The sequence below is a fragment of the Miniopterus schreibersii genome, assembly GCF_964146895.1.
Source record: "Miniopterus schreibersii genome assembly, chromosome: 18".
NCBI classification, from domain to species: domain Eukaryota; kingdom Metazoa; phylum Chordata; class Mammalia; order Chiroptera; family Miniopteridae; genus Miniopterus; species Miniopterus schreibersii.
Genome location: NC_138121.1, coordinates 3,809,317 through 3,837,266, shown reverse-complemented (window position 1 = coordinate 3,837,266; position 27,950 = coordinate 3,809,317). Strand labels below are relative to the sequence as shown.

Sequence of the window (27,950 nt, the reverse complement as noted above, 5' to 3'; positions counted from 1 at the left end):
TTCCCCCTTGCCCGGGCCTCTGTGCCCCCTTCTCCCTGGGCCCCGTTCCCCTCTTTCCGAGTCTCCGTCCCGCTCCCGCGTCCCCGTCCGCCGCCGTCCCGCAGCCCCTCCCGCCCTTTGCCCCGCCTCGCGCTCTGCGCGCCGGCGACGCCCCGCCCCGCCCCTGGCCGCCTCGGGACGGGCTGGGAAGCCGCAGATCCGGTTTGTTCAGGGCGGATCTGCAGCCGGGGTTGGTGGAGGGAATGTGGGGAGCCGGGTAGGTCGCGGTGGCTGCGGCACCATGGTGGGCGCGGAGAAGGAACAGGTACAGTGGCCGGCCCCCGGGTCTGAGGGAGCGGGAGCTGGGCGCCTGGTCTCCGGGTTTCCAGAGAGGAGGGTGCTGGATACCCAGATGCTTGGGTCAGACAAAGAAGGGGTTTGGCGGGCCCCGGACTCCTGGGTCCTTCTGGCTAGGAGGGGGCTGTGTGTGGGGGTCGAGACTCCTGAGTCTAGGGGAGGAGGGAGCTGGGGTCCCTGACCCCTGTTCCTGGAGCAGGGCGCGGGGCGTGACTCCAGGTCTCGGCACAGAGCTGGAGTCCCCCCACCCCCACCCCTTGTTCCCGTCCCCAGAATTGGATCCCCAAGATCTTCAAGAAGAAGACGTGCACGACATTCATCGTTGACCCCACAGATGCGGGGTGAGGAGTTGCTCGCCCTGGGACCCGCTCCCAGCGTTCCCAGACCGCTGACCCGCCCACCGCTGATCTCACCCTTTGCCCCCCCCAAACACTTGGGGCACTTCCAAGGGCGTTCCCCTGTGGTGCTGTCCCTCGGGGCGGATTTGGGTCTCTGCAGACACTTGCTATTTCCCACGCTCCTGCCCGTGGTCAGTGTTAAAGCGCCAGAACTTGGTTCTGTGTCTTTCCTTCCCCTTGTCTCTGTCTCCTGTGCCACTTTCTGTTTTTCTTTTGCTGTCTCTGTTTTATCCATCCATCCATCCATCCATCCATCCATCCATCCATCCATCCATCCATCCAAGAAACCTTCACTAGTGCTCCCAAGACAGCATACTTTTCAGGAGCACAGGCCCTGGGGGCACAAGCTGTGTGGCTTTGGGCAAATTCTTGCACCTCTCTGGGCCTTATCTACCTGTCATCTGGGCATAAAACAGACCCTACCCCCCGGGGTTATGGTGAGAATTAATCGCTTGTGTTATTTCTGGAACAGTGCCGGGCACTCCCTAAGCAGTGAGAAATGTCTGCAACTCCCATGGGCAGGGAGCAAGCACTGCCCGCACAGGCCCAGAGCTGGTGCTGGGTGGCCACGATGCCAGACAGTTCGCCACCCGTGGGCAGCTCCTGCCCTCAGTGATTGTCTGCAGTGGGGTCTGGCTTTCTAGTTATTCTCGAGACAACCTTCGGGGCATGGGAAATGTTGACGTTCCTAGGTTAGTGTATTCTGTCGATGCAGTCCGGCTTGCGATGATGCATAAACAGATACGCATCTATGGGGTGAGTGCTAGAAAACTTTACTGGTGGACACCAGAGTGTGGTCAAGAAAGTTTAGGAACCGCTGGTCTAGAGGGAGGAGGGTATCGGCAAGACAGGGAGATTGGGGCTGTAAAGGGCGTGCCACTGGGTCTCTTGGAGCTGAGAGGAGCATCTGGCTAAGACTGGGGAGGAGATGGGGTGTCACTAATGTCTTCTGGAGGAGGGGGCCAGTGAGGTGACATTTGGAGGATGAGCTGGAGTTTGACAGTTGAAGGCGGAAGCTCCAGGAGTGGGAACAGCATGTGCAAATTGCTGTCTATTGATAATCTCAAGTGGCTTGAAAATGGAGCAAAGTTCAGGGTGCAGGAGCACTGTTGTGAGAGTGGAGGCCAAGCAGATTGTCTGGGCCAGACCTCACGGGGCCTCAAATGCTACCCCAAGGGTATGGAACCTTGTCCTAGGGTGCTGGGGAACCACGAGAGGGGCAGGGGCAGCTCTGGATGTGGGACGACCCTCTGGGGGCCATGTGAGGATGAATAGGAGTTCGGGAAGCCAGAGAAGAGGTTGGTCGAGGGTCTGGGTGGGAGGGGAAGAGGCCTGAGCTAGGCCAGGGCTGTGGGGACACAGAGAGAAGACGAAGGCAGGAGCTTAGGGACTCATGGACTTGGGGAGCAAGGAGAGTGGCTCCTGGACATTTGGCCTGGGGACTGGGAGACAGTGGGGTTGTCCCCAAGAGGAGGGAACCAGGAGGATGAGCAGGTGTAGGGAAAGTTTTGGAGCTCAGTGTGAGATCTCATGAGCTGGAGGGGCCCAAGGGGACCCCGGGGCATGGCAGACCTGAGGCTGGGACTCAGGAAGGTCTGGGACTCCCACCCAGGGTTTGAAAAGTCAGAGCTGTGGGTGGTAATGGCAACTGGGAGTGAGATGTTATGGGGGAAGGTGTAAACTTAGGAAGGTTGAAAGCTGGTAATTCTATGCCTTTTTTTTTTCTTTCCCCATGGAAGAGCAGTTTGCAAAAACCCGTCTCTAAATGCTGCAAGATAAATATGCACACCTCAGGTCACCATGGCCTCTGGTCCAGCCACTTACTTTCCACCTGATGCTGCTTTCCCTCAAGTGACTTGTCTGACCCCTGAGGGCATCAAGTTTGAGACCTGTGGAGGGAAGCCACGTGGTCTTGGACCTGGGGCCAGCGACACTCAAAGGGGGCGCAGAGGAAGGGAAAGCCACAGATGAGGCAGGGACACAGCCGCTAGGGGGGCAAGTGTGCTCTGCCAAGGGAAAGGTTTTCTGGAACCGGAGCCTGTCAGCTGTGACCAGTGCCACTTTGTGATAGTTGGATGAGACCTGAATAGAGGCCATTGTATTTGGAGACTTGCGGGTAATTGCTGATCTTATCAGGAATAATTTCAGTCTCGGTGGCTACACTGAGACGGAGGAGGGTGGGAGCTGAGAAGTGCAGAGGGGAACTGGCCAGCCCTGTCCACCAGAACTTTTGGTGAGGGTGGGAATGTTTTATAGCAACATCCAATGTGGCACCACTGGCCACATGTGGCTCCTGACCACTCCCAGGAATGGAATTTTTAATTGTATTTAATTACAATTTATTTGAATATAAAGAGCCCCGTGTGGCTAGGGGTTACTGTATTGGACAGCTCAGGTTCTGTATCATTCTATGAATAAGCTTTGCCAGGAAGGGCTAATGGGAAGTAGATGGAAGGGAACAAGGGAGTCCAAGGATGGGGTTGAGATGAGTGAAAGGATTAAGTGGGTAAACTGAGGCATGCCAGGAGCCTGGAGGTAGACTCAGAAGGGAGGAGGCATGTGTCCTGCCCTGTGGTCTCACTGTGCCAGGAGCTGGGCTGAGTGTGTTCTGTTGATCCTGTGTGTGGATTGGGTGGCCATTCTTTTGTTGACCAAAGGTTTTTTGTGTGTGTGTGTTTTTTTTTTAAATATATCTTTATTGATTTCAGAGAGAGGAAGGAAGAGAGAGAAACATCAATGATGAGAGAGTCATTGATCGGCTGCCTCCTGCATGCCCCTGACTGGGAATCGAGCCTGCAACCCAGGCATGTGCCCTGACCGGGACTGAAACCATGATCTCCTGGATCCTAGGTCGATACTCAACCTCCAAGCCACCCCCGACTGGGCTGTTGACTAAAGTTTTGTCTTCATAACTCTTATCAAATCCACATGCCACTTGTGCCGTTCTTTCCATAAAATTGGTCCTGAGGTCACTGCTCACTCTGTTTTCGTAAATGCGGGCCTCCTGCGATCTGAATCCCTTCTGGAAGTGAGGACCAAAGAGACTGAGACACATTTGCAACTAAATCCTTCATTCCCCAAAGCCCGTCTTCCTTGCTCTTTAAAACTCTGGTGCTAGCCCTGGCCTGTGTGGCTCGGTTGGGCATCGCCCTGTGCACCAAAGGGTTGTCGGTTCGGTTCCCGGTCAGGGTGGATGCCTGGGTTGCGGGCTCCATGCCCAGGAGGGGGCATGCAGGAGGCAGCCCATCCATGTTTCGCTCTCACATTGCTGTTTCTCTTTCTCCCTGTTGCTCTCCCTTCCTCTCTCTCTAAAAATCAATTTAAAAAGATCTTTAAAACTGTCCAATCGCATTTAGACAGCAAGGGCTACTTGTGCGCTTATTTAGGGGGAAAAAAATGTCATATGTGACCCATTTGTTATAAAGAGAAAGAAACAAGCCACAAAAGACAATTACAATGAAAGGCCAGTAAAGGTGTTTACCTCCTCACTGGAGGCTGTTGCCAGCCCACTTTTCTGAGCCCAAAGCCAGCTTTTCTGTGTCAAAAAGAAAGAATAGCAAAGGGTTGGGCATGAAAGCTGTTCTCGCACCAGCTGAGCCTCTCTCCTTGACAGTAGTCGGGCCTGAAAAAGGAATGACGTCCTCGCTGTTTGTTATTCAGGGTTATTTAAAGCTCTGCGTGGAGCCCACGGAGAGTCTGGCATGCAGCCCTCATTCCGGGGAGCATCACGTTATGTCATTGGCTCCTTAGTTCTACGGACTGGGCTCTGTTATTGTTGTCTTTTCATTTGAGGAGGAAATTTAGCTCAGAGAAGGGAAACCACTTGCCCAAAGTCACACAGCTGCCTCAGCCTCCAGCACATGCGCGCTCTCTGAATGTCTCTGGATTGTTCCTTTTCACGGTGAATATGATCTGCGTGGACTGCGGGCGGCGAGGCCCCTGCAGGCCCAGCAAGGGGGGGGGCCCGCAGACGCCCCCACTCGGGCTTCCTTGGGCCGCTGTAGCTTCCTTCTGGTGGGCAAGATGACTCTCTCCTCCCACCCCAGTGTCTCCCTCAGGCTGCTTGGAGCCAGGAAGGGGCAGAGCCAGGGCCAGCAGGGACTGTGACTGCTTCTGGGGAGCAGACAAAAGTATGGACCCTCCTCTGGGATGCTTGGGGCTGGCGGGGACACCCCTGGGCTCATGTTGCCCCTTACCCCTCTCCTTCAGAGGGACCTTGTGCCAGTGTGGGCGTCCCCGGAGTGCCCACCTGTCAGTGGCTGTGGAGGATGCGTTCGGGGCAGCCGTGGTGACCATTTGGGACAGTGACTTGCACACCACGGAGAAGCCCACTGATGCCTACGGGGAGCTGGACTTCCAGGGTGCCGGCCGCAAGGCCAGCAATGTGAGGCCTGCATGCGGGGCAGGGCCAGGGTTGTGCGTGGGGCCGCATGCCTCGGGGCTCTCAGAGCTGGGCCTGGGGCGCCCCAGCTGAACACTGTGTCTCCCCATTTGCCCATCCCTGTCTTCACTTCTCTCTGGGCCTGGGTCTGCTTCTCTTTGGGTCTGGGTCTCTTCTCTGGGCCTGTGTCCCCCTCTCTCTGGGTCTCTGTCCTCTCTGTGTGTCTCTGTCCCTACCCCTGGGTCTCTGCCATCCTCTCTTTGTGTCTTTGTTCCTTTCTCCCTGGGTCTCTGTTTCCTTCTTGGTTTCTGTCCCCCTCCCCATGTCCCCTCCTCCCATGTGTCCACAGTTCCTCCGGCTCTCTGATCGCACGGATCCAGCTACAGTTTATAATCTGGTCACGCGCACATGGGGCTTCCGGGCCCCGAACCTGGTGGTGTCAGTGTTGGGGGGGTCGGGGGGCCCCATCCTCCAGACCTGGCTGCAGGACCTGCTGCGAAGCGGGCTGGTGCGGGCCGCGCAGAGCACAGGTGACTGAGGGTGGGTGGGGGGCTCTGCCTCCTGGGCGGGGCTGGCTGCTCATCCCCCGCTTCTCTGGGATGCTGTCTCCCCTCCATCTCTGTGTATGGCTTTTTGTCTCTCTATTCTCTCTCTGTTTCTCCACAGGTGTGTTTCTGGACCTCACCATCATCACCCTCTTTGTCTCTGTGTAGGGGCCTGGATTGTCACCGGGGGGCTGCACACAGGTATTGGCCGGCATGTCGGTGTAGCTGTGCGGGACCACCAGACAGCCAGCACTGGGGGCACCAAGGTGGTGGCCATGGGCGTGGCGCCCTGGGGTGTGGTTCGAAATAGAGAGGCCCTCACCAACCCCAAGGTAGGACCCAGGGTCTTGGGAAAGGAGGGGCTGGGGACCTGGGCTCCTGGGTCTGAGGGAGGAGGAACTGGGGCCTGTCCTCCTAGCCCTCATGGAAAGACTCCCTCGTCTGGCCCCTTGTCCCGCAGGGCTCGTTTCCTGCGAGTTACCGGTGGCGCGGTGACCCCCAGGACGGGGTCCAGTTTCCTCTCGACTACAACTACTCGGCCTTCTTCCTGGTGGATGACGGCACCCACGGCCGCCTGGGCGGCGAGAACCGCTTCCGCCTGCGCTTCGAGTCCTATATCGCCCTGCAGAAGACAGGCGTGGGAGGTGAGTGGCTTCCTCCACTGGCGGCCCAGGGTCCCAGGCTCAGGACCCCAGCGATCTGATCTGGTTGAAATTTGGGCTTTGGGGCAAGGAGGAGTTTTCTATGGTCAAGGCCTTCCCCATCATTTGCTATGTTTAAAAAAATCTTTATCTGAAAAACACAGGAGTGGACAGCTTGATCTTTTTTTGAACAAACTGAATCCACTTATGCAACCAGCACTCAGATCAAGAAACAACATTAGCAGCCTCAGAAGCCGCCTCCTGCCGGCACCCAAGGGTCACCTTATCCTACTCCTAACATCACCTGTGTTTCTGACCTGTGTTTGTGCTTCACTTCCATCTGCACCTTTTAGGCTTCTTATATTCGACATCATTTCTGTGAGCTTTATTCTTATCATTGCCTAAGTTGTAGTTTGTAAATAACACATGAGTAAAAGAAGAAAAAAGTTAGAAAATATTTTGAACGAATATATGACATACCAACACTTTTGAGATGCAGCTAATGCAGTATGTAGAGGAAAATTCATACATTTAAAGGCATAATATCCAAAAAAAGAAGAAAGGCTGAAAATGAATGATTTAAGCCTCTAATTTAAAAACCCTAGAAACAAAACAACAAATCTAGGGAAAGTAGAAGCAGGAAAAGAAAATAGACAAGGGCAGAAATTAAAATAGAAACATGTACAGTGAACAATACCAACTAAAACCAAAGCTGTTTCTTTGCAAACATTTCTGCTTAATTATTAAATTTTACTCAGCTTTTTGGCAATGTTAATCTTATTTTCTAAATTATCATATAGTAAAACTTAACTTTTTTGGGGGGTGCATTCTGTGATTATAGATCCATGTGACTTTCCACAATCAGGACACAGATGGATATGAAACCTTGAAGGCATCCATTCCTTCTGTACCCCAATCCCTAGCAATCACTGATCTCTTCACCATCACTCTTGTTTTCTCTTTTCCAGAAGGTCATATAAATGGAATAATAAAATACATAATCTTTTGAGACTGGCTTTTCACACAACGTATTATGGCAGCTTTAATATGTGCCCTTTGGAACAAATCAAATCATACAAAGGTATATAAAGAAACAGTTAATTATCTTGCCTACCTCGCTCCAACCCCCTCTATTGGGGTAATCAGTCTTACACAATTTGGACTTTATCCTTTCATACCTTTCTCTATGCTTATGAAATTCTATGCAATTATATTTCCACATATGCTGTGTTTCTTTCTTATACTGTACATTTATCTATTACACTTTGTGTGTGTGTGTTAATCCTCTGAGGATTTTTTTTCCATTGCTTTTTCAGAGAGTGGAAGGGAGGGAGGGGGGGAAAAGAGAGAGACACATACACATTGACTGGTTGCCTCCTGCACATACCCTGACCGGGGCAGGGAGTAACCCCGCAACCCAGGTACATGCCCTTGGCTGGGAATCGAACCTGAGACACTTTTATTTTTACATTATTACTTCCGAATAAGTGTGAATAGTAGTATTGCTGTCTCATTTTTTATTTTAATGGGAATAGAGTTAGTAGAAAGCTTTTTATATTACTTTAATATTTGGCTTTGGTAGATACCCCTTATTGTATTTGGATAGTCCTTTCTTTTCCTTATTTCCTTCATTTTCTGTTTGAACTTTCACCGTCTCCTGGCTCCTGGGGGTTAAGCAACCATAGGATTGCCTCATGCCTCTAACAAACATGGGTCTCATTCAGGAACCCAGGAGTCCAGGCCCCCAGCCCCCTCCTTCCTTGAGAAGCTGAGCATTATTGTCTTTAAAATATGGCCCCTCCCAACGTGCTCAAAAACAGGACAATTCCCATGAGCCTCAGGACAGGGATTAGGCAGAAGCCAGCATTTACCCCAGGGACTCCAGGCAAATGTGGTTCTCTACTGTCCCTGGCAAAGGCTGATGGGAGGTGACCATGCCCCTGGCTCTCTTCTCTCCTCAGGGACTGGAATTGACATCCCTGTTCTCCTCCTCCTGATTGATGGTGATGAGAAGATGTTGAAGGTATAGGGGCCCAGATGCCTGGATCTAAGGGGATCTGTATATACTTCAGGTGGGGTGAATTCCTGCCTCCCCTGACCTGACTCCCCCCTTTATCTTGTAGCGGATAGAGGACGCCACCCAGGCTCAGCTCCCCTGCCTTCTGGTGGCTGGGTCTGGGGGAGCTGCAGACTGCCTGGCAGAGATCCTGGAAGACACTCTGGCTCCAGGGAATGGAGGGGGCAGGCGAGGTGATGCCCGAGATCGGATTAGGCGTTTCTTCCCCAAAGGGGACCCCGAGGTCCTGCAGGCCCAGGTATGACATTGAGGGCCCAACTCAATGGAAGGAATCTGGGGATCTGAGCTCCTGGGTTCTGGGAGTAAAGGTTGCTGGGCACCTGGAATACCAGGTCCTGAAGCCTCCTGTGTCTCTGTGGACAGGGCCTAGGTGGAGCTGGGCTGGGGATGCTGAATTTGGTAATCTGCAGGTGGAGAGGATCATGACCCGGAAGGAACTGCTGACAGTCTATTCATCTGAGGATGGCCCTGAGGAATTTGAGACCATCGTTTTGAGGGCTCTTGTCAAAGGTAAGACTTGGACCCCCAAATTCTCCCACTCTCTCTGCTCAACTTTGGACAATTTTCCTGGCCTGGGCACTTATCTGTTCTCTCTCATCTAAGGCTGTGCCCCTTTTTAGCTCTTCTTCTTATCATTCCCCTTTGCAGTGTGTCTTGGGGCTTTGCACGGTGCTTTTGGACAGTCTCCCAAGACCTTTCATTATGTTCCGACAGCACTTTCTTTCTGTTGGATCCATCCATGCGTGCACCCATGCATCCATCCGTGCATCCATCCATCCATCTATCCATCCGTCCATTCATCCATGCATCCACGCATCCATCCATGTATCCATCCATCCATCCATGTATCCATGTATCCATGTATCCATCCATCCATCCATCCGTCCGTCCGTCCGTCCGTCCATTCATCCATGCATCCATGCATCCATGCATCCATCCATGCATCCATCCATCCCTCTATCCATCCGTCCATTCATCATGCATCCATGCATCCATGCATCCATCCATTCATGCATCCATCCATGCATCCATCCATTCATGCATCCATCCATGCATCCATCCATTCATGCATCCACCCACCCACCCACTCACCCACTTGTCCACCACCCTTCTGTACATTGCTTTTCCATCTACCCCTCATTCATTCATTCTTGATTCCACCACCCACCCACCCACTTGCCTCTTCTTCCCTTCTACATGCCCCCAGAATGTTTCGGCGCTGCAGGGAGGGGATCAGAGGTGAGCCAGAGCGCTGTCTCCCAGGAGGAACTGTCTCCTGATACTTCACTAGAGGAGTGCATGATGCACGCCGAGCTTGGGAGCATAACAGCCACCTGGCAGAAGCTGAGGACAGGCTAGTTATTCATTCATCAGACATCAGCCTGGGCCCCAGAGGTTAGAGCAGATCCATATCCTGCTCTCAGGGACCCCAGATCCTACCAGAGTTGTTTGGATACAACCTTAAATAAAATTTAAGACAAAAGCTTGAGAGAGGAGCTGTGGTCAGTAGGGAGAGGAAATTTAAGGAGGAAGTGGGATTTAAATCGTGCTCTGAAAAGCTGGTAGAATTTGGACTTACTAAGATGGGGAGGTGTGATAAATAGGCGGTAACGGGGATTCCCAGGGCTCTGTGGGGATGTGGGTGGGGAAGGTTATTTTTGGCCTCAGAGGAGTTTTAGAGGGAAAACACCCACTTAGATAAAACTCCTGAGAGACATAGTATCAATTTATAATGTGTTCTCAGCCCCAGGACCCCTCCCCAGTTGTGTCCACCATGTTCTGTGGTGGCAGAAAGAACAATTACTTCTGTCTTTGGAGTCAGATAAAGCTGAATTTGATAACAGCATGGCCCCTTCCTGGCTGTGTGGCCTTGAGAAAGAGACTTCCCTCTCTGAGTTTTAGTTTCTTTCTCTGAAAAATGGAGACAACCCCTTGCAGGAGTGTTGTGAGCCTGAGAGGCAGCTCATGAGCAGTGCCTGGTCCCTGGGGGGCGAGGGGGCGACAAATGGGAGATCTTCCTGGTGTGATTCTCTTTCTGGTGGGGCCATATCCTTGCACAGAGGATGAGAGTGGGCAAGTCTGATTCACTCTACGGAAGTTAAAGTGCGAGTTTCTTGGAGAAAACAGCAGCTCTGTAAGACGTGGTTTGGGGGATGGTGAGTCCATTGCCTGCAGAAGTGGAAGCGATCGCACTCCGCTGGGGAAATCGGAGCCAACTGGCTGGCTGGGTGATAGCAGAGCTGAAAGGATGGGGTTTCAGAGGGTGAGGAAGGAAGGGGGAAGGGAACAGAGGCTCATTAGGAGTCTAGCATGAGCCAGGCACTGTGCTGAGTGCTTGGCATGCACTTTTGCCCCTGACCCTCCATCCCTGCCTGCAAGGACTGTCTTCCCACTTTCCAGATGAAGAAACTGAGATCCAGAGAGGGGGCAGTAACTTGCCCAAGGTAACAGGTGCCAGGTTTTGTTCAGGCCTGTCTGACTCTCAAGCCCACTGCACAGGCTGTGTTTGGAGGAAGAGGTGAGAGACCCACGTGGATGGCATGATGCACATGGCATGAGACAGCCAGAGAAGGAGGCAGGGCCAGACCGCCCAGGACCTCAGCTGAGACCTTGTCCTGAGTGAGAGGCGTGGGAGGGACAGGGTCAGTTCTGTGTGTAGAAGGACCCTCTGGGATCAGGCGGGGGCAGACTAGCGAGAAGAGGAGGACTGTGAGGAAAGGGAAGAGACTGCAGCAGTGGTGGTGGGACAGGATGGAGCTGGACCGTGGGGACAGTCAGGGGGCTGGAGAGACAGGGCTTGGGGACTGATGAGCTATGGCATATGAAGGGAAGGGAGGGACCAGGACAGCATCTGGGCTTCTGCCTCGTTGTCGAGGTGGACAAAGGCACTGTCCCCAGATGGAGGACCCAGGGAAACATCAGTTTTGGGGAACCAGCCTGAGCTCAATATGGGACATGGTGAGCGTGAGGGCCTGGGGGAGGTCCAGCTGATACATGTTAAGAAAATCATGCAAGATATTATCAATATTCTTTCTGCCCTTGAAACTGTGAGGAAAGTGGGGGAGGTTCAGATTCTTACCAAATCCCACTCAATTTTGTTTTTTTAATCCTCACTCAAGGAGGATACGTTTTTATTGATTTGAGAGAGAGGGAGAGAGAAACATTTGTCGGTTGCTTCCCTGACTGGGGGGTCAAACCCGAAACCTAGTTATGTCCCCTGACCAGGAATCAAACCCGCAACCCTTTGGTCTATAGGACAACTTTCCAACCAACCGAGCCACCTGGCCAGGGCCCACTCTGAACTTGCTTCTAGGCTTTGAAAAGAAATATCATTTTCTGCTACTATCCCCTTTCCTCTTGCGTATACCCCACGATTCAGGAAACGAGAGGGACTTTTGTTTGTGATCATATCCTGTGTTTTCCTGCACCCCGGCCTCTGCTCTGGCTGCTCCTGCTGACTGAAGGTTCTTTTCCACCTTAAAAGCACACCTTCAAATCCTACCGGTCTTTCCGAAGCCCTGCCTCAGTGCCCATCCTGTACTGAAGTGGCCTTGGATCACTCAAACCTCTGTGATTACGGCCTCCCCCGGGCCCTAATCACAAGCTATGCCAACCTCCGAGGGCACCAGTCACCCTGAGGGCAGTCATGTGGTTCCGGGACCTATTTTCCTGGAATGAGCTCCTAAAGGGCAGAGACTGTATCCAGTTTCTCTCTCCATTCCTCCCACTGCCTGGTCCATAACCTGCCTCAATAAATGTTCAATGAACAAATGATTCCCTCTCCTTCTCCCCGGGGCCTCTAATCCGCTGGTCTGCACTCTGCCCTTGAGTTGAAGGACCTTCTGCTTGTAGTAGCCTGACTTGAAGACCCCAGACTCTGCCCAACAACAGCCCCTTTATATGGAATTTAAAAGTCAGGCATCCCAAACAGAAGCAAAACAGACATTCATCGGATGTTCCCACCCTCCCCCTGACTCTTGCCCTCTCCCTCTCACCCCTGCAGCCTGTGGGAGCTCTGAGGCCTCAGCTTACCTGGACGAGTTGCGTTTGGCTGTGGCTTGGAACCGCGTGGACATTGCCCAGAGCGAACTCTTCCGGGGTGACATCCAGTGGCGGGTGAGGGGCTGGAACCCCGGGGGCTGGGATCCTGAGAAGGGGGATGCAGTCTCCTCCCGCCTGGACGTTTGGCCCAGTCCTCCATTCTGGCCTGCCTGTCCATTTCCTATGGTCAGTGTCCCCATCTTGTTCCCTCCCTTCCCACCCACCCGCACTCAGCTCTGTACCCCGATCTCTTGTCCTTAACCTCTGACCACCCGGCCCCCTCTCTGCCCCTGCTCCTCTCTTCCCCTCCGGCCGCCGCTGCCAGTCCGTGCACCTGGAGGCCTCCCTCATGGACGCGCTCCTGAACGACCGGCCCGAGTTCGTGCGCCTGCTCATCTCGCACGGCCTCAGCCTGGGTCACTTCCTCACCCCGGGGCGCCTGGCCCAGCTCTACGGCGCCGCGCCCCCCAGCTCGCTCATCCGCAGCCTCCTGGCCCAGGCGTCGCACGGCGCGGGCACCAAAACCCCAGCCCAGAAACCGTCCGTGGAGCCCCGACTCCCCGACGTGGGCCAGGTGCTCCGCATGCTGCTGGGTGAGATGTGCGCGCCCAGGTACCAGGCCTGGGCCGCCGGGGGTCCCCACCACGACCACCACGGCTGCGGGGACGGCGACCTCGGCTGCAGGGAGAACGTAAGGACCCCAGGCTGGTAGGGGAGACCCAGAAGGACCCGGGACGGGGGCTCCGTTGGGAGGGGGTGAGGTCAGATAACAGGGTGCGCCATGGATCTGGGGTGGGGCCGATTGGGGCGGAGCCAGGCAGGCCTCTGGGGCGGGCCAGCCCTTACCGCGCCTCCCTTGCCTGCAGGCTCAGCTGCTCCTGGTCAGGGCCCCCTCGGAACTCATGCTGGACGCTGTCCTCGGGCAGACCCCCTGGAGCGACCTGTTCCTCTGGGCACTGCTGCTGAACAGGGCCCAGATGGCCCTGTACTTCTGGGAGATCGTGAGTGCTGACTTGATCGCTGATTCTACTCTCCTGCCTCCCTGACCTTGAGTTCTACCAGACTCCAGTGTCCCCCCAATACCACTCCCTGACCTCTGATGTCACCCTGACCCCCCCAGTCCTCGGCTCCTGATGTATGGCCCCAGTCGCTGCCTCTTTTCCATATCATGCATTCCTTGTAACTTGCCTTTTTCTGTTAACGGTATACACTGGGCCGTTCCCCTGCCATTTATCAGGTCATGGGTTAAGTATAGACTTTATTTCATTTATATACTGTAAAGTGCACCATTTTAACCATTTAAAGTTTGTACAGTTCAGTAGCCTTGAGCACACTCACGATGTTGCGCAACCACCTCTATTTCCTTCCAGGGCATTTTCATTACCCAAAAGGAAACCCTGTAGCCCTTAGCACTCCCTCCCCACCCCCTCTTCCTCCAGCCCCTGGTAACCGCTAATCTACTTTCTGTCTCTATGCGTTTGCCTATTTGGGATATTTTATATAAATGGAATCACATAATACGTGGCCTTTTTCATTTGACTCATGTCACGTAGCATAGTGTTTTCGGGGTTTATCCGTGTAGTAGTGTTTATCAGAATTTCCTTCCTTTTTGAAGGCTGACTAATAACCCATTGTACGATATACTATATTTTGTTTACCCCTTCACCCGCTGATGGACACCTGGGCTGTTTTGACCTTTTGGTTATTGTGAACACTGCCATGAAGATCGGTGTACACATTTCAGTCTCTGATTTCAGTTGTGTTGAGTACATACCTAGGACTGGAATTACTTGATCATATGGTGATTCTAGGTGTAATTTCCCAACCACATCCCTCCCAAGCTGGGCACTATATCTATTACTAGCCTAGCCTGCTATTCTTTGTCTTCTTTGTTCTTGAACTTTAAGAGGGCAGCTGAGGTTAATACCTTTATTTTTATTTTTTATTTATTTATTTATTTAAATACATCTTTATTGATTTCAGAGAGAGGAAAGGAGAGGGAGAGAGAGATAGAAACATCAATGATGAGAGAGTCATTGATCGATCCCACAATCCGGGCATGTGCCCTGACAGGGAATCGAACCCCGATCGCCTGGATAGTAGGTCGACGCTCAATTGCTGAGCCACACCCGGCCGGGCAATACCTTTATTTTTAAGTGCTTTCAAACACCACCTGGGAAGCCACCTCTGCTCTGGGGAAGCTCCAGGAACAGTGAAACAAAGGCAAGCCCCTGAGCTATTTCTTCAGGGAGCCACCAGCTCGGTCCACACACACAACCACAATTACTTCAGAGTATGATCTGAACTGCTCCCTCTGGTGCCCAAAACCCACACCTTCAAGGCTGCCGCTGAGCTGGGGAGTTGGTGATGGTAAGTGGGCTAGTGTCACAGTGCTCTTTTACTGACATTTAGCAGATCCTTTCTTCATTAAGCATTTTCCTGTTCGTTGTAAGTTTCTTATTAGATTCCAGGATTCTGAGAAAGTTGATTCTGCCAGTTTCTGCCAGCTTGTTGTTTTTGTGGAGGGCAGGAGTTTTGAAGTTCTCTATGCTGCCATTTTAGGCAACATCTCCAACTGCTTCTTGGACTATCCGTAACCTCTGATGTCATTCAAACTCCAGCCCAGCCCTGGCCGGTGTGCCTTAGTTGGCTGGACGTGGTCCCTGCAGTGAAAGGTTGCCAGTTCAACTCCCGGTCAGGACACATGCCCGGGTTGCAGCTGCATCCCCAGGAGAGGGTGTGCAGGAGGCACTGATCAATGTTTCGCTCTCTCTCTCTCGAAATCAATTTAAAAAGACAACCAAAAAACCTACAGCGCAGTCCCTCGTATCTGAACTATCTGACTTCTGACATTTTCACCTGATGTCTAGTTTCTTCAAGATCCACCTACAAGCCTTAGTTTATCCTTGGCCTCTGTCGACCCTGGTCAGTTTCTGACCTCTGGCTATGTTCCTTCTCTTGATCACAGGCACTCTACCCGCTCCCTCATCCTTCTGTGAACCTCCCTGCAAACTCTGACCCTATCCATGACCTCTCTCTGTCCCTCCAGGGCTCCAACGCTGTGGCCTCGGCTCTTGGGGCCTGTTTACTGCTCCGAGTGATGGCGCGCCTGGAGTCCGAGGCTGAGGAGGCCGCGCGGAGGAAGGACCTGGCAGCCAAGTTTGAGGGGCTGGGTGTTGGTGCGTGGGGCAGGGATACCTGGGGGCAGGGATACAGGGCTGCTCTGAAGGGTGTGCGGCTCCCCACTCCTCTCATGACCCTGCCCCCTCCCCGTCAACCCCATCTCTCCCCCCACATCGTCTCCTTCCTCATTTTTATCCCTCTCACATGAACCCCCTGCTCGCAGATCTCTTTGGCGAATGCCACCGCAGCAGCGAGGACCGGGCTGCCCACCTCCTCCTCCGGCGCTGCCCTTTCTGGGGGGGTGCCACCTGCCTGCAGCTCGCCATGCAGGCTGACGCCCGTGCCTTCTTTGCCCAGGATGGAGTACAGGTGAGCGTCTGAGATGCCAGCATCCCAAACAGTTCCCAGCTACACCCGGCAGCCATGTAGGACAAGCCCTGGCATTGTGGGCAGTCCAAGCTCTTGACCAGTGTCTCCCTGTGGAGACCACCCCCCCTCCAGGAAGTCCCAGCCCTCTCCCAGAAAGTCTGCTCTTCCCATAAGAAGCCCCACCCCCTGCCACAGGAAAGCCAACGTTCCCACGGCAAAGGCCACCCTCCTAAAACGTTCCCCTCCACACAAAGGAAGTCCTGATGACTCGTAGGAAGTCCCAACTCTCACCCATAGGAAGCCCTTCCAATTCCTTAAGAGATCCCTAGTTCCAAGTTTCAACAATGAGAATGACCTTACTAGACAATACCTAGTGTTTTGGACACCGACACACTCTGGTTTAGGAAATCCCCCCCCTTCCTGCAGGAATTCCCCTCTTTTGGGGACCCCTCCTTGTCCCTACAAGTTGAACTTTCTTAGTATCCTTAATCTAAGTCTAACAGGGGCACAGAGAGTGCCACCCTCAATACAGAACCTTCCTGTTCTGTCTGCACAACAGGAAGCCCAGCTGACCCCAACAGGAAGCCCCAGCCTCAGCTGTGGGAATGACTTGACTGGCATTTCAAATAATTACCCAGAGTCTTTTGCTTTGAATAGTCGTTAAACTCATGAGGTCTATTTTATGCCCTTTTCTTTTTTGAAAATATTTTTATTGATTTTTTAGAGAGAGAGGAAGGGAGAGGGAGAGAGAGAAACATCGATCGGCTGCCTCCTGCACGCCCCCTACCAAGGATCGAGCCGCAACTTGGGCGTGTGCCCTGATCGGGAATGGAACTGGCAACCCTTTGGTGCACAGGATGATGCCCCACCGACTGAGCCACACCAGCCAGGGCTATGCCCCTTTCTTAACTTCCCTGTGCCCAGTCTATGAAGAGCGAGAAAATATTAGTGCCTGTCTTCCTGGGGGTGTGGTGAGGGTTAGGTGAGTGAGCTAATCTATGCGAAGTGTTTAGCCCGGTACCTGGCATATTGTGTTAATAAACGTTGGCTGTTTAACTCTACTAGCCAGAACCTGGGGGAAGGTGGCCAAAGGTGAAGACCACCTTTCCTCACCCTAATAGTTATGGTCCCCACATGGAGCACGTGCTCTGCGCTCTGGAGCTGTGGCCCAGTTCTTGCCTGGGGCGTTCGGGAAGGGGTGGTGGGGAGATTCAGGCTCCCAACCTTCCCCATACCCCACAGTCTCTGCTGACGCAGAAGTGGTGGGGGGAGATGGACAGCACTACGCCCATCTGGGCCCTGGTCCTCGCCTTCTGTTGCCCCCCACTCATCTTCACCGACCTCATCACCTTCAGGTCAGTCCCCCAGGGTTAGATTGTCAGGAGGGGGTGCTCAGTTTCTCTTCCTGCTCACTTCTGGCTACCTTTTAGTCTGCCTAGTGCTTCTCTGCCTTGTTTACTCTCTTTCCCTCCCTGAGACCGGAGGCATGTTCTGGGAGGTGAGCTTTTGGCGGGGGAAGTGGGCTTTCTGTATCTGTAGGGGCAATTCTTCTGCCTTCTGGCATGGCTCTGGGGCAATTCCCTTTGGGGTGACTCTAGAGGGGCACCTCCCTGTCTTCCTGCCATGTCTCTGGGTAAAGAAGGTGGGGATCTCTGAAGAATTCTTCTCCCAGTCTCCCCTCCCCCCATTCTCACTCTGTGCTCCTCTCCATGCCAGGAAGTCAGCTGAGGAGTCCACACAGAAGGACCTGGGCTTTGACATGGATGGGAGCCTCAATGGGCAGGGGCCTGTCAGGTGAGTAGAGCACCAGCATGATATGAGGTGGGGCAACCCGGGGAGCTGCAGGTGCACCAGGTACAGGGAGCAAGGCTGGAGCGAAGAAGTGGGGCTTCAGGAGGTAGTGGTTTCATGCAGTCACTAAAGATACTGAGGAAGTTTCCCAAATGCCAAGCTCAAGGCTCGGTTCAAGGTTTGGTTCTGCCACCAAGGAGTTCCTCTTTGGAAATAAATTTGCTTCATGCTACATGTGCTTCCATCTTGATATAGCAAGTGGTTCATTTAGGGATCTTTCATCTGTTTCTTTTTCTGATTCCAGGGCCTTCACTCTTTTTTTTTTTTTTTTTAATGTTTTTATTGATTTTAGAGAGAGAGGAAGGGAGAAGGAGAGAGAGAGAGAGAAACATTGATGTGAGAGAGAAACATCAATCAGTTGCTTCCTGTTTGCACTGGGACTGGGAACTGAACTGGAACCTGGGCATGTGCCCTGACCGGCAATCGAACTGGTGACCTTTTGGTGCACAGGATGACACTCAAGCAACTGAGCGACATAGGCCAGGGCCAGGACCTTTGCTCTTAATCTCTATGCTGTGGTACCATGAAAGGTATTTTCAAAATCAAGCCTAAGCAAATGAAATTAAATATTTATCAATCTTCTGATAAATCTGCAGAGTGAAGGTGCTGAAGGACTTGACTCTGAGTCAAGCAGACCTGGGTTCAAATTCTGACTTTGACTTTGGAACTGACTTCACCTTTGAGCTCCAGCTTTCTTTTATGTAAAGAGATGATACATAGAAGGTTGTTCCTCTGTTAGTCAGGTTAGGTTGGATGCTGCTGCAATAACAAAACATCCAAATCTGTCAGTGGCAGGTAACACGTTTCCCAGATTTAGCCACAATGCAGCATGTATCAGTGTTTTGTTCCTTTTTATGGCTGAATAATATCCCCTTGCCTGGCTAGACCACATTTTATATATCCATTCATCAGTTGATGAACATTTGGGTAGTTTCTACTTCTGGATCATTTATTTTCTGCTTGGTTTATAAAGAGAAAGTGCTTCTCCAAACCAGTTTGTTTCTCCTGTTAGCTTTTTGAACATATTATTAGTAGTATTATTCATTTTGGCATTTCTCTTTAGGGTCAGAATTAAGAGTGAGGATGAAATGGAGACAGGGGATCAGAATTCAGGAGAGAAGGGTCAGAGATATGAGTGGACCGAGAAGGTCAGAATTCAGAAGCCAAATAGGGCTGTGTGGTCAGATATCAGATATGAGGGAGGAAGACTTATGTGAGAAAACCTGACTGCATAATTTGATCTCAGAATCTGTGAGTCAGAGGGTAATATTCAGGGACTGAGTTTTCACACTTGGGGAGCCAAGGTCATGAAAGTGATGGGGTCAGAGGTCATATTTGAGGGTGAGAGGTCAGGCATGGTCCAAGGTCAGACAGAGTCAGAGATCGTGATGGTGCAAGAAGAGGGACTTGGACACTACACAAGAGTCAGAAGTCATCCAGAGCCAGAAGTCAGAAGGGTGGAGGGAGGGCAGAGGTGAGAGGTAAGCAGTCTTGATGGTAGGAGACTTCAGAGGTCAGAGGTTAGATACAAGGGTCACAAATCCAGGAGATGGCGGACCTCAGACTTAGTCTCAGTTCAGGCAGGGTCAGAAGTCATGAAGTTGCAGGGGGTCATGCGAAAGGTTAGTGGCCTCAATGGTGAAGATCGGGTTCAGAGGTCAGGTTGAGCCCTCCCCTTTCTCTCCCCCTCAGGCGATCAGATCCCCCCGAGAAGGTGCCATTGGGGGTGTTGAGTCAGCCCCGCTGCAGGCGGCGCTCCCCACGCCTGCGGCACTGGCCCCAGTTCTGGGGGGCGCCGGTGACGGCCTTCCTGGGCAACGTGGTCAGCTACCTCCTCTTCCTGCTGCTCTTCGCCCGGGTGCTGCTCGTCGACTTCCAGCCCTCACCGCCCGGTGCCCTGGAACTGCTGCTCTACTTCTGGGTCTTCACCCTGCTCTGCGAGGAGTTCCGCCAGAGCCTGGGGGGTGGCTGGGGCAGCCTGGCCACCGGAGGGCCAGGCCCCTGTCAGGCCCCGCTGCGCCGCCGGCTGCACCTCTACCTCACAGACACCTGGAACCAGTGTGACCTGGTGGCCCTTACCTGCTTCCTCCTGGGGGTGGGCTGCCGGTGAGTTCCCCTGTGGCCTTCACACCTCTAACCCCCGAGAGAGGGACAGAGAGAGAGAGAGAGAGAAACATCACTGTTGCTCCACTTATTTATGCACTCATTGGCTGATGCCGGGGATTGAACCCGCAACCTTGGCGTATCCGGACAACACTCTAACCAGCTGAGCTACCTGGCCAGGGCCTAACTCTGCTTATTCTTAAAAAACAAACAGAATCCCCTTCCTGATTGAAAGTACTGCATCTAGAAGCAATTTGATCCCAAGTGGATATCTGGCTTCGGAGGTGATAGGATTAAAGTGAGAACCCCACTGCTTCTGCCGCTGTTTATGCTAGATCTGGAGGTTACTAGAGGTTTCTCCGAGCCCCCAAACCTGGCCCTGCATCAGCACCACTGCCCTGGCTGAGCTTAATATCTTCCCCCACCCAGGCCAGATGCTGGGCACCACCCTCACCGCCTCCGTCCCTTCCCCCAGAGCCTGTAGTCCCAGGCCCTGTCCTCCTGCCCCTGATTCTCTCTGTCCCACCCCCTTCTCCATCTCCATGGTCGTCCCCTCTCTTACCTGGACCCTCACCCCAGCCTCCTGGACTCCAGGCTCTTCTCTCCTGTCCATTCCCACAAGGGACTTTCCATACCCAGAGCTGACCCACCCCTCCCCCAGCGCCCCTGGACAGAGCCCAGACTCCTGAACCTGGCATTGGGGCTCTGCCTGGTCTAGGCCACCCCTCTCTGCAGGGCTGTCTCCCGATTTCTTTGTTTTTTCTTCATCTACACTCTGCCCTCTCTGAAAGCTACTTGCAGTTCCTTCATCACAAGGACAGGGGCTTTGATGTTGATCCTAGATATTTTGAATCTGCATAATTATAAATTTGTAATCAGAATTTTACCGTACTGACAAATTCTTATCAAGGAACTATTTTGAAACCTCCTTGACCAATTTTACATGCAGGGCAGTTAAACTAGATCCAGTTATTTTCAGTTTCTGAAATTATTTCAACATGGTTAACTGTTATTTGGGTTGTTTTATAACAGATATTTGGTTCATCATTGGTGTTTTTATCTATATTGAATTTTGCCAAGTTTTGAGTCTGTGTTTGTGAATTTTACTTTGTGGCTTTTACTTTCATATCCAGTTTTCCTGGGTCAAATGTCATAGATTCAAATTTCATCAGGGAGGCTTGAATGTTGTGCCAGTGATTTAGTCCACAAAAACGTTAACCATTTCTACCATTTCTTAGCTGATTTATAAAAAACAAATTGTGAGGACTTTCCTTCAAATACTTCCTGTTGCCAAGAATGGGCTGTATAATGTTAGTTCATTTCTTCCATAGTTTTCAGATCAGACTGTGTGGTGCCCAGAGAGAGAGCACAAAGCACATATCAAAGTGTCCTTGGGGACAAATTGTCTTATCTTTGAGTCTTGGCATATGCTGTTCCCTTTCCTGAAACACTTTCCTGAAACACTTTCCCCTCCTCTCATTGGCCAAGCCAACTCCTACATTTCCTTTGTAAGCCTTCCTTTATCCTGTCCAGATTCTGAGTCCCTCCTTTGTGTTCCCTCAATGTCCTGAGGTCACCCCAAATGGTATTCAGAGTATGGCTTGTGCTCTCTCCTTAAGCCACTCTATCTCTATCTCAACTTAAAACATCTTTGAAATATAGTCTATTACCAAAGAAATGCAAAAATATGTCCTCATTGAACAAGATTAAACAAATGAAAGGCATAGAACAGAAACCAACAATTTCCTCAGTCTTTTCAATTGGCCTCACTTTCTCAGCAGTTACTTCTATCAACAGTTTGGTGCACATCCTGCTTGTTCTTTTTCTATGCATTTACATGGACAGATACACATACTTCTTTTATACACAAGTGATATTATATTTTATGTATTCTGCAACTTTTCATTTTTCTCTACAATAGGCCCTGACATTTTTTCCATGTCAGTATTTGCAAATATACTGTATTCTTTGAAAATGCTGCATCAGATTCCAGAGAAGGGAATCATTGGCTAAAGATCAGACAAGACAGACTTCTCCTTGCCAGAATTTAGTGAATGGATGAATTCTTTTCATAAGGCATTGAAACAAAAATTTTAAACTTTAAGAGAAAGAAATTAGGCCAAACTATTCTCCACAAAGTCTCTTTCATTTTCTATTCCAGATAATAATCATATTAGCTGCTCTGGGTCCAGTACTCTGCTGATGATGTTTCTTTTTCTTTTTCTATAAAGTTCTAGCTGTAAGGACACTGCTCCTTTTGAGGAGAGCAGATGAAGAACTTTGTGGACACAGTCTAGTGACTATTTACAAGGGCTACCCCCTAGTCTTTTCTCAGTTGATACACTGAGAGGCATGCTTCTTCCATGCTGTGTTAAAAATACTACCAAGTAATGCGACATGAATAATTTATTCCAACAGCAAGATAAGAGAGTTTTGCAGAACACTGTGCTTGTGTTTATTTCTTGTATTTTGTATAAAGTATCTTACGAAAGTGTTAAGGCCTTGTGCTACCATGCTTTAGGAGTACCAGTGATTTTTTAGACACTTTGTCAAGCTCACATTTTCTAGGGAAGAGAATTATTGCATGGGGGGAAAATCCTAAGATCCTGGCTTATAATGGAGAAATTTCCAGGGATCGCCAGAATTGTGTGGATGAATCATTTTGTTTTGCCAGTATCTTCTAGATGGACATTTTGGTTGTTTCTAATTTTTCATTATTCCAAAGTAATAAAAGTTTACATCAGATTTAAATTTTGTAGGTCAAAGTTTACATATTCTTGATGTGGATAGATTTCCTTGTAAAATAGTTTCACCCATTTACACATCCACCATCAGGATAAGAGAGCGCCCTCTTGAGGACATGCTTGGCAAAATCTAACATTTTCAATCTAAAATTTTGTACCTCTCAATTTAACTTTTACTTTTTTTTTTTTTTGGCCAATGTGATGGGTAAAAATGACCTCTCCTTTTTAAATTTATGCATCCCTAAGTACTAGTTAGATTGTGCATCTTTTCATAACGAATGGTCACATGGACTTCTGTCAATTGTCTTTTCATATCCTTTGCCCCGCTTAAAAAAATTTATCTTCATTGATTATATATATATATATGTATGTATGTATATGTGTGTGTGTGATTTCCAGTTGGCACTGTGAAATCTGAGAATGCGAGGGTCCCGATTTCCCCACTCCACCCTGGGGAAGGCCACAGCCTTACCTGAAGCCTGGTGTTGGGAAGACGCAGGTTTTCCTATGCACTCTGTGACCCTTGAGTGACCCCTGTGTCGTCTCCCCACACCCCAGGCTGACCCCGGGCCTGTATGAGCTGGGCCGTACAGTCCTCTGCCTCGACTTCATGGTCTTCACGCTGCGCCTGCTGCACATCTTCACCGTCAATAAACAGCTGGGGCCCAAGATCGTCATCGTGAACAAGATGGTGAGGGGGTGGGGCCTGGGTGGGCGGGGCCAGAGTCGGGGAGGGCGGGGCCAGGTGTGGTCACATCTTCCTTTCCTGTAGATGAAGGACGTGTTCTTCTTCCTCTTCTTCCTCGGAGTGTGGCTGGTTGCCTACGGGGTGGCCACGGAAGGTCTCCTTAGGCCCAAAGATCAAGACCTCCCGCAAATCCTGCGCCGGGTCTTCTACCGGCCCTACCTGCAGATCTTTGGGCAGATCCCCCAGGAGGAAATGGACGGTAAAAAGGGATGAGGGGCCTGATGCTCTCGGAGTCTCTATTCCCCGTCTCTCTAAGTCTCTGGGTCTCTCTCTGGGTCTCTGAGCGGGCACCCCTCCCCTCATACCTATGGGACTCTGTCCTCTCTTGTATCTCTGCTCCCTGTCTCTAGGTCTCTGTGTCTCTTTGGGTCCCATTCCCCGCGTTTTCTGGGATTCTGTCTCCTTCTCTCTGGGTCTCTGTGCCCCCATGGCCCTCTGGATTTCTGTCTTCGTTCACTCTCTGTCTCTATGCCCCCATCTCTGAGTGTCTCCTTTCACAGTGGCCCTCATGGACCATGTCAACTGCTCATCGGAGACGGGCTTCTGGGCACGCCCACCCAGGCCCCTGGCAGGCTCCTGTGTCTCCCTTTATGCCAACTGGCTGGTGGTGCTCCTCCTTGTCATCTTTCTACTCGTGGCCAACATCCTGCTGGTGAATCTTCTCATCGCCATGTTCAGGTGAGGAGGCCCTGCCCTCTCTGATCTGACATCACTCACCATGACCCTTGACTCTAGCATGACTCTTGAGCCCAGCCTGATGCTTGATGCCAGCATGATTGATTCTTGATCCCACTTTAATCAATCTATAGTCCCTGAATTCTGACTCAAATCTAATGCTAGCTTGTCCCCAGACCCAGCATGAAAGTCAGATCCAGCCAGACTCTGCTTCTGACCTGGACTTTGGACTCTGATATTCTCTCTGAGCCTAGGATGAAGGTTTAAATTTTTTTTTATTATGACAAAGTATATAACATAAGTCACCATTTTTGCCATTTTAAGTATACAATTCAGTGGCATTAATTACACTTATTATGTTTTATAACCATCACCACTATTTCCAAAACATTTTCCCACTCCAAACAGAAAATGTGTACCCATTAAGCAAGCAATAACTCACATTTTTTTGCTCCCCCAGTCCCTGATAACCTCTAATTTACTTTATGTCTCTATGACTTTGCCTATGCTAGGTGTTTCTTAGTGTGTGTTCATTGTTGTTTTAAGTGTTTCTTATAAGTGGAATCATACAATATTTGTCCTTTTGTGTCTGGCTTATTTCACTTAGCATAAAGTTTTCAATGTTCATTTATGCTGTGGCATGTGTCAGCATTCATTCCTTTTTAATGGCTGAATAATATTCCATTGTATCAATCTAAGACATTTTGTATTTTGTTTATTCACCTGTTGATGGAACCCAAGGTTGTTTCCATCTTTGGCTGTTGTGAATAATGCTGCTGTGAACATTGATATTCATGTATCTGTTTAAGTCTGTGTTTTGATATCTTTTGGGTATGTTTCTCGAATAGAATGCTATGTTTTGTTTTTTAAATTGATTTCAGATAGAGGAAGGGAGAGGGAAAGATAGAAGCAACAATGATGAGAGAGTCATTGATCAGCTGTCTCCTGCACACCCCCTGCTGGGGACCGAGCCTGCAACCCCAGGCATGTGCCCCTGATCAGGAATCGAACTGTGATCTCCTGGATCATAGGTCGATGCTCAGCCACTGAGCCATGCCAGCCAGGCGAGTTTGTTGTTTTTAAATGGTTTGGTAGAATTCACCAGTGAAACTTGATTCTGTGTGGGTTTTTAAAATATATTTTTTATTAGTTATCTCTCTGTTTATTTGTTATAGGTCTTTTGAGATTTTCTATTTCTTCTTGTGTCAGTTTAGGTAATTTGTGTGTTTCTAGGAACTTTTCCATTTCATCTAAGTTCTTTTTTTAAATTGATTTTAGAGAGAGATAGGGAGAGAGAAACATTGATTTGTTGTTCTACTTATTTATACATTCATTGGTTGATTCTTGTATGTACTGTGGCTGGGGATCAAACCCACAACCTTGGGATGAGGCTCTAACTAATTAAGCTAACTGCCACAAGGGCCTAGGTTACCTTTTTTGTTGGCATATGGTTGTTGATAGTATTCTCTTATAATCCTTTTTATTTCTGTAAGGTTGGTAGTAATGTCCCCATTTTTATTTCTGACTTTAGTTGTGTTCAGACTGACTTCTGAACCTGACTTCAACCTCTACCCTAATCCTTGACACTATCCCCAACTTGACTTCTGATCTCTGACCCTTGGCCCTTCTATCCTAACTCCCATCCTGTAATAACCTCAGACATTATTGATTCTGACATCTGCCTGCTGCCTTGGACTTGCCTGACATCTAACCTTGATCCGTGCCTCTGACTGAGGTTTGGCCTCTGGTGACCCTTGACCTCTGGTCCCCACAGCTACACCTTTGGCAAAGTACAGGGCAACAGCGACCTCTATTGGAAGGCGCAGCGCTATAGCCTCATCCGGGAATTTCACTCTCGGCCTGCGCTGGCCCCACCCTTCATCATCATCTCGCACGTGCGCCTCCTCATCCGCCAATTGCGCAGGCACAGGGCCAGCCTGCCGGCCTCCCTCAACATCCAGCATTTTCGTGAGAGCGGGTCTTGGCCCCAAAGAGAGAAACACAAAGGGCGGGACCCTGCGAGAAAGAAGAACATGGATAGTCTGGGGAGGATGTCCGGAAGCATCAGTGGGCAGGGCTTAGGCTGTCGGGAGCCTGGCCTGGGAGAGGTCACTCAGGGTTAAGTGGGGAGGCGGGGTCTGGGAGGGAGCAGGGCCGAGGACAGGTGGTCCCATTACTCTGTCCTGACCCTGCCCTCCAGGCGTCCACCTCCCTAAGGAAGCTGAGAGGAAGCTGTTGACGTGGGAATCGGTGCAGAAGGAGAATTTCCTGCTGGCACGTGCGAGGGACAAGCGGGAAAGTGACTCCGAGCGTCTGAAGCGCACGTCGCAGAAGTGAGGGCGGGGCCTGGCCGGGGGCGGGGCTTCTGGCCTCCCGGGGTACCCAGGATTTAGGGGGAGAATGGGCTGGGGTTTGCAAAGCACCAGGCTGAGTGGGCGGGGTCCTGGAACGATGGGGGCGGGGCTCCCGGGGCGGGGCTTGAGATGGGTGGGGCTTGTAGTCTGCAGCTGGCATCGGCCTGAAGTCCTGTGTTCCCAGGGTGGACACAGCGCTGAAGCAGCTGAGACAGATCCGCGAGTACGAGCAGCGTCTGAAAGGGCTGGAACAGGAGGTGAGGGCTCCGGGCCAGGCTGGGGTTGTGTGGGAGGGGTGCGAGGCAGTGGATTTCCATCTGGTGCCCTGATGTCCCATCACCTCCCCAGGTCCAGCACTGTAGCCGTGTCCTGGGCTGGGTGGCCGATGCCCTGAGCCGCTCCGCATTGCTTCCCCCAGGGGGGCCTGCGCCCCCAACCCCGCCTGGGCCCAAAGGTCAGTGTGTGGGGTTTACCTTCTGTCACTACCTTCTGTGTCTGCTTTCCAGGTCTGTGTTCACATATTTCTGCCTTTCTCTTTCACCACTCTTTTTTTTTTTTTTTTTTAAATATGTCTTTATTGATTTTAGAGAGAGGAAGGGAGAGGGAGAGAAACACCAATCATGAGAGAGTCATTGAATGGCTGCCTACTGCACACCCCCTACTGGGGATCAAGCCCGAAATCCAGGCATGTGCCCTGACTGGGAATCTAACTGCAGTCTCCTGGATCATAGGTCGATGCTTAACTGCTGAGCCACGCCGGCCAGGCTCGCCACCCTTTCTTTGTCCCTGGTTCACTCTCTTGGTTTCCTTTGGGCTTTTCATGGGCTTCTCTCCTTTCTGCCAGTCTCCCATTTTTTCTGTCCTCTCTGTGCCCACCATCTGTTCTCTCTTTTCTCTTTCCCCCAGACTGAACCCTGTTGGCGGACTTCAAGGAGTAGCCCCCATGGGGATTTTGCACCCCCAGAGTAAGACCAAGCTGGTCCTGGACCCCTGAAAGTGGTGGCCTTGTCTTGAGGTGCACCCCATGCCATAGACTACCACTTGGATGGCTGTCGAGACCACCACGAGGAGTCTCATCCATTCAAACCACAGCAGGCCCGGCCCCTCCCAGAACCAGCCCCCCTCTGGGAGGATCAGCCTCTGGAGCCCAGGCAGGGCCCCTCTGAAGGCCCTGCCACAGCCGGCTGGACGGGAGAAGGCCACAGGGTCCTGGGGGTACAGGGACCACAGACCCCACTCACAGCTCCCCACACTGGGGAATAAAGCCATTTGAGAGGAGTGGGGTCTCGATGCTTGATTCTTGGGAACTGGTAGTGTCTAGATCCTTTTGGTATGGGGGCTGGAGCTGGGGGTGGGTTTGTGGTCTTTGGTCAGATATCTTAGGGTCTGTTCCCTCCACTCAGCCCCATTATTCCTGACTCAGGCCCAGCCTCTCTTGTCTACACTATTTTGATGGCTCTCACTTCAGTGGGACAAGAATCATCTGCACCCCCCCCCCCCCCTGCTTCCTACTCTACGGCAGAAAACTCAGTGGGGAAAGCAGATTCCTTCTTGGAGTGGGGAT

The 27,950-nt window shown here is 51.3% G+C and overlaps 1 protein-coding gene across 4 annotated transcripts; it reads left to right on the top strand.

Moving 5' to 3' along the window:
- The first annotated feature begins 180 nt into the window (after nucleotides 1–180).
- On the top strand, nucleotides 181–27,664 carry TRPM4 (transient receptor potential cation channel subfamily M member 4). Of its 4 annotated transcripts, XM_081117524.1 has the most exons (25): nucleotides 189–304; nucleotides 610–677; nucleotides 4,944–5,118; nucleotides 5,465–5,645; nucleotides 5,829–5,992; nucleotides 6,121–6,304; nucleotides 8,263–8,324; nucleotides 8,425–8,616; nucleotides 8,789–8,888; nucleotides 12,382–12,494; nucleotides 12,745–13,110; nucleotides 13,286–13,420; nucleotides 15,469–15,598; nucleotides 15,766–15,911; nucleotides 17,154–17,266; nucleotides 17,628–17,705; nucleotides 19,455–19,868; nucleotides 23,168–23,300; nucleotides 23,382–23,556; nucleotides 23,858–24,035; nucleotides 25,807–26,000; nucleotides 26,233–26,365; nucleotides 26,571–26,643; nucleotides 26,735–26,840; nucleotides 27,293–27,664. In XM_081117524.1, exons 1-25 carry the CDS (start codon nucleotides 281–283, stop codon nucleotides 27,295–27,297), a joined length of 3,642 nt encoding a protein of 1,213 aa, XP_080973650.1. In that variant the 5' UTR covers nucleotides 189–280; the 3' UTR covers nucleotides 27,298–27,664. The 4 variants fall into 4 exon arrangements, with proteins under 4 accessions (XP_080973648.1, XP_080973650.1, XP_080973651.1 ...); XM_081117525.1 differs by lacking the exon at nucleotides 5,465–5,645 and having other exon boundaries at nucleotides 199–304; XM_081117522.1 differs by lacking the exons at nucleotides 23,858–24,035; nucleotides 25,807–26,000 and having other exon boundaries at nucleotides 181–304.
- Nucleotides 27,665–27,950: the final 286 nt, after the last annotated feature.

Excerpts from the sequence above, each read along its gene's own strand:
- TRPM4 (XM_081117524.1), top strand. The coding sequence starts at position 281 with ATGGTGGGCGCGGAGAAGGAACAG. Across the intron at positions 5,119-5,464 it reads CCGGCCGCAAGGCCAGCAAT|TTCCTCCGGCTCTCTGATCG; the intron begins GTGAGGCCTGCA and ends ATGTGTCCACAG. Across the intron at positions 8,889-12,381 it reads TTTGAGGGCTCTTGTCAAAG|CCTGTGGGAGCTCTGAGGCC; the intron begins GTAAGACTTGGA and ends TCACCCCTGCAG.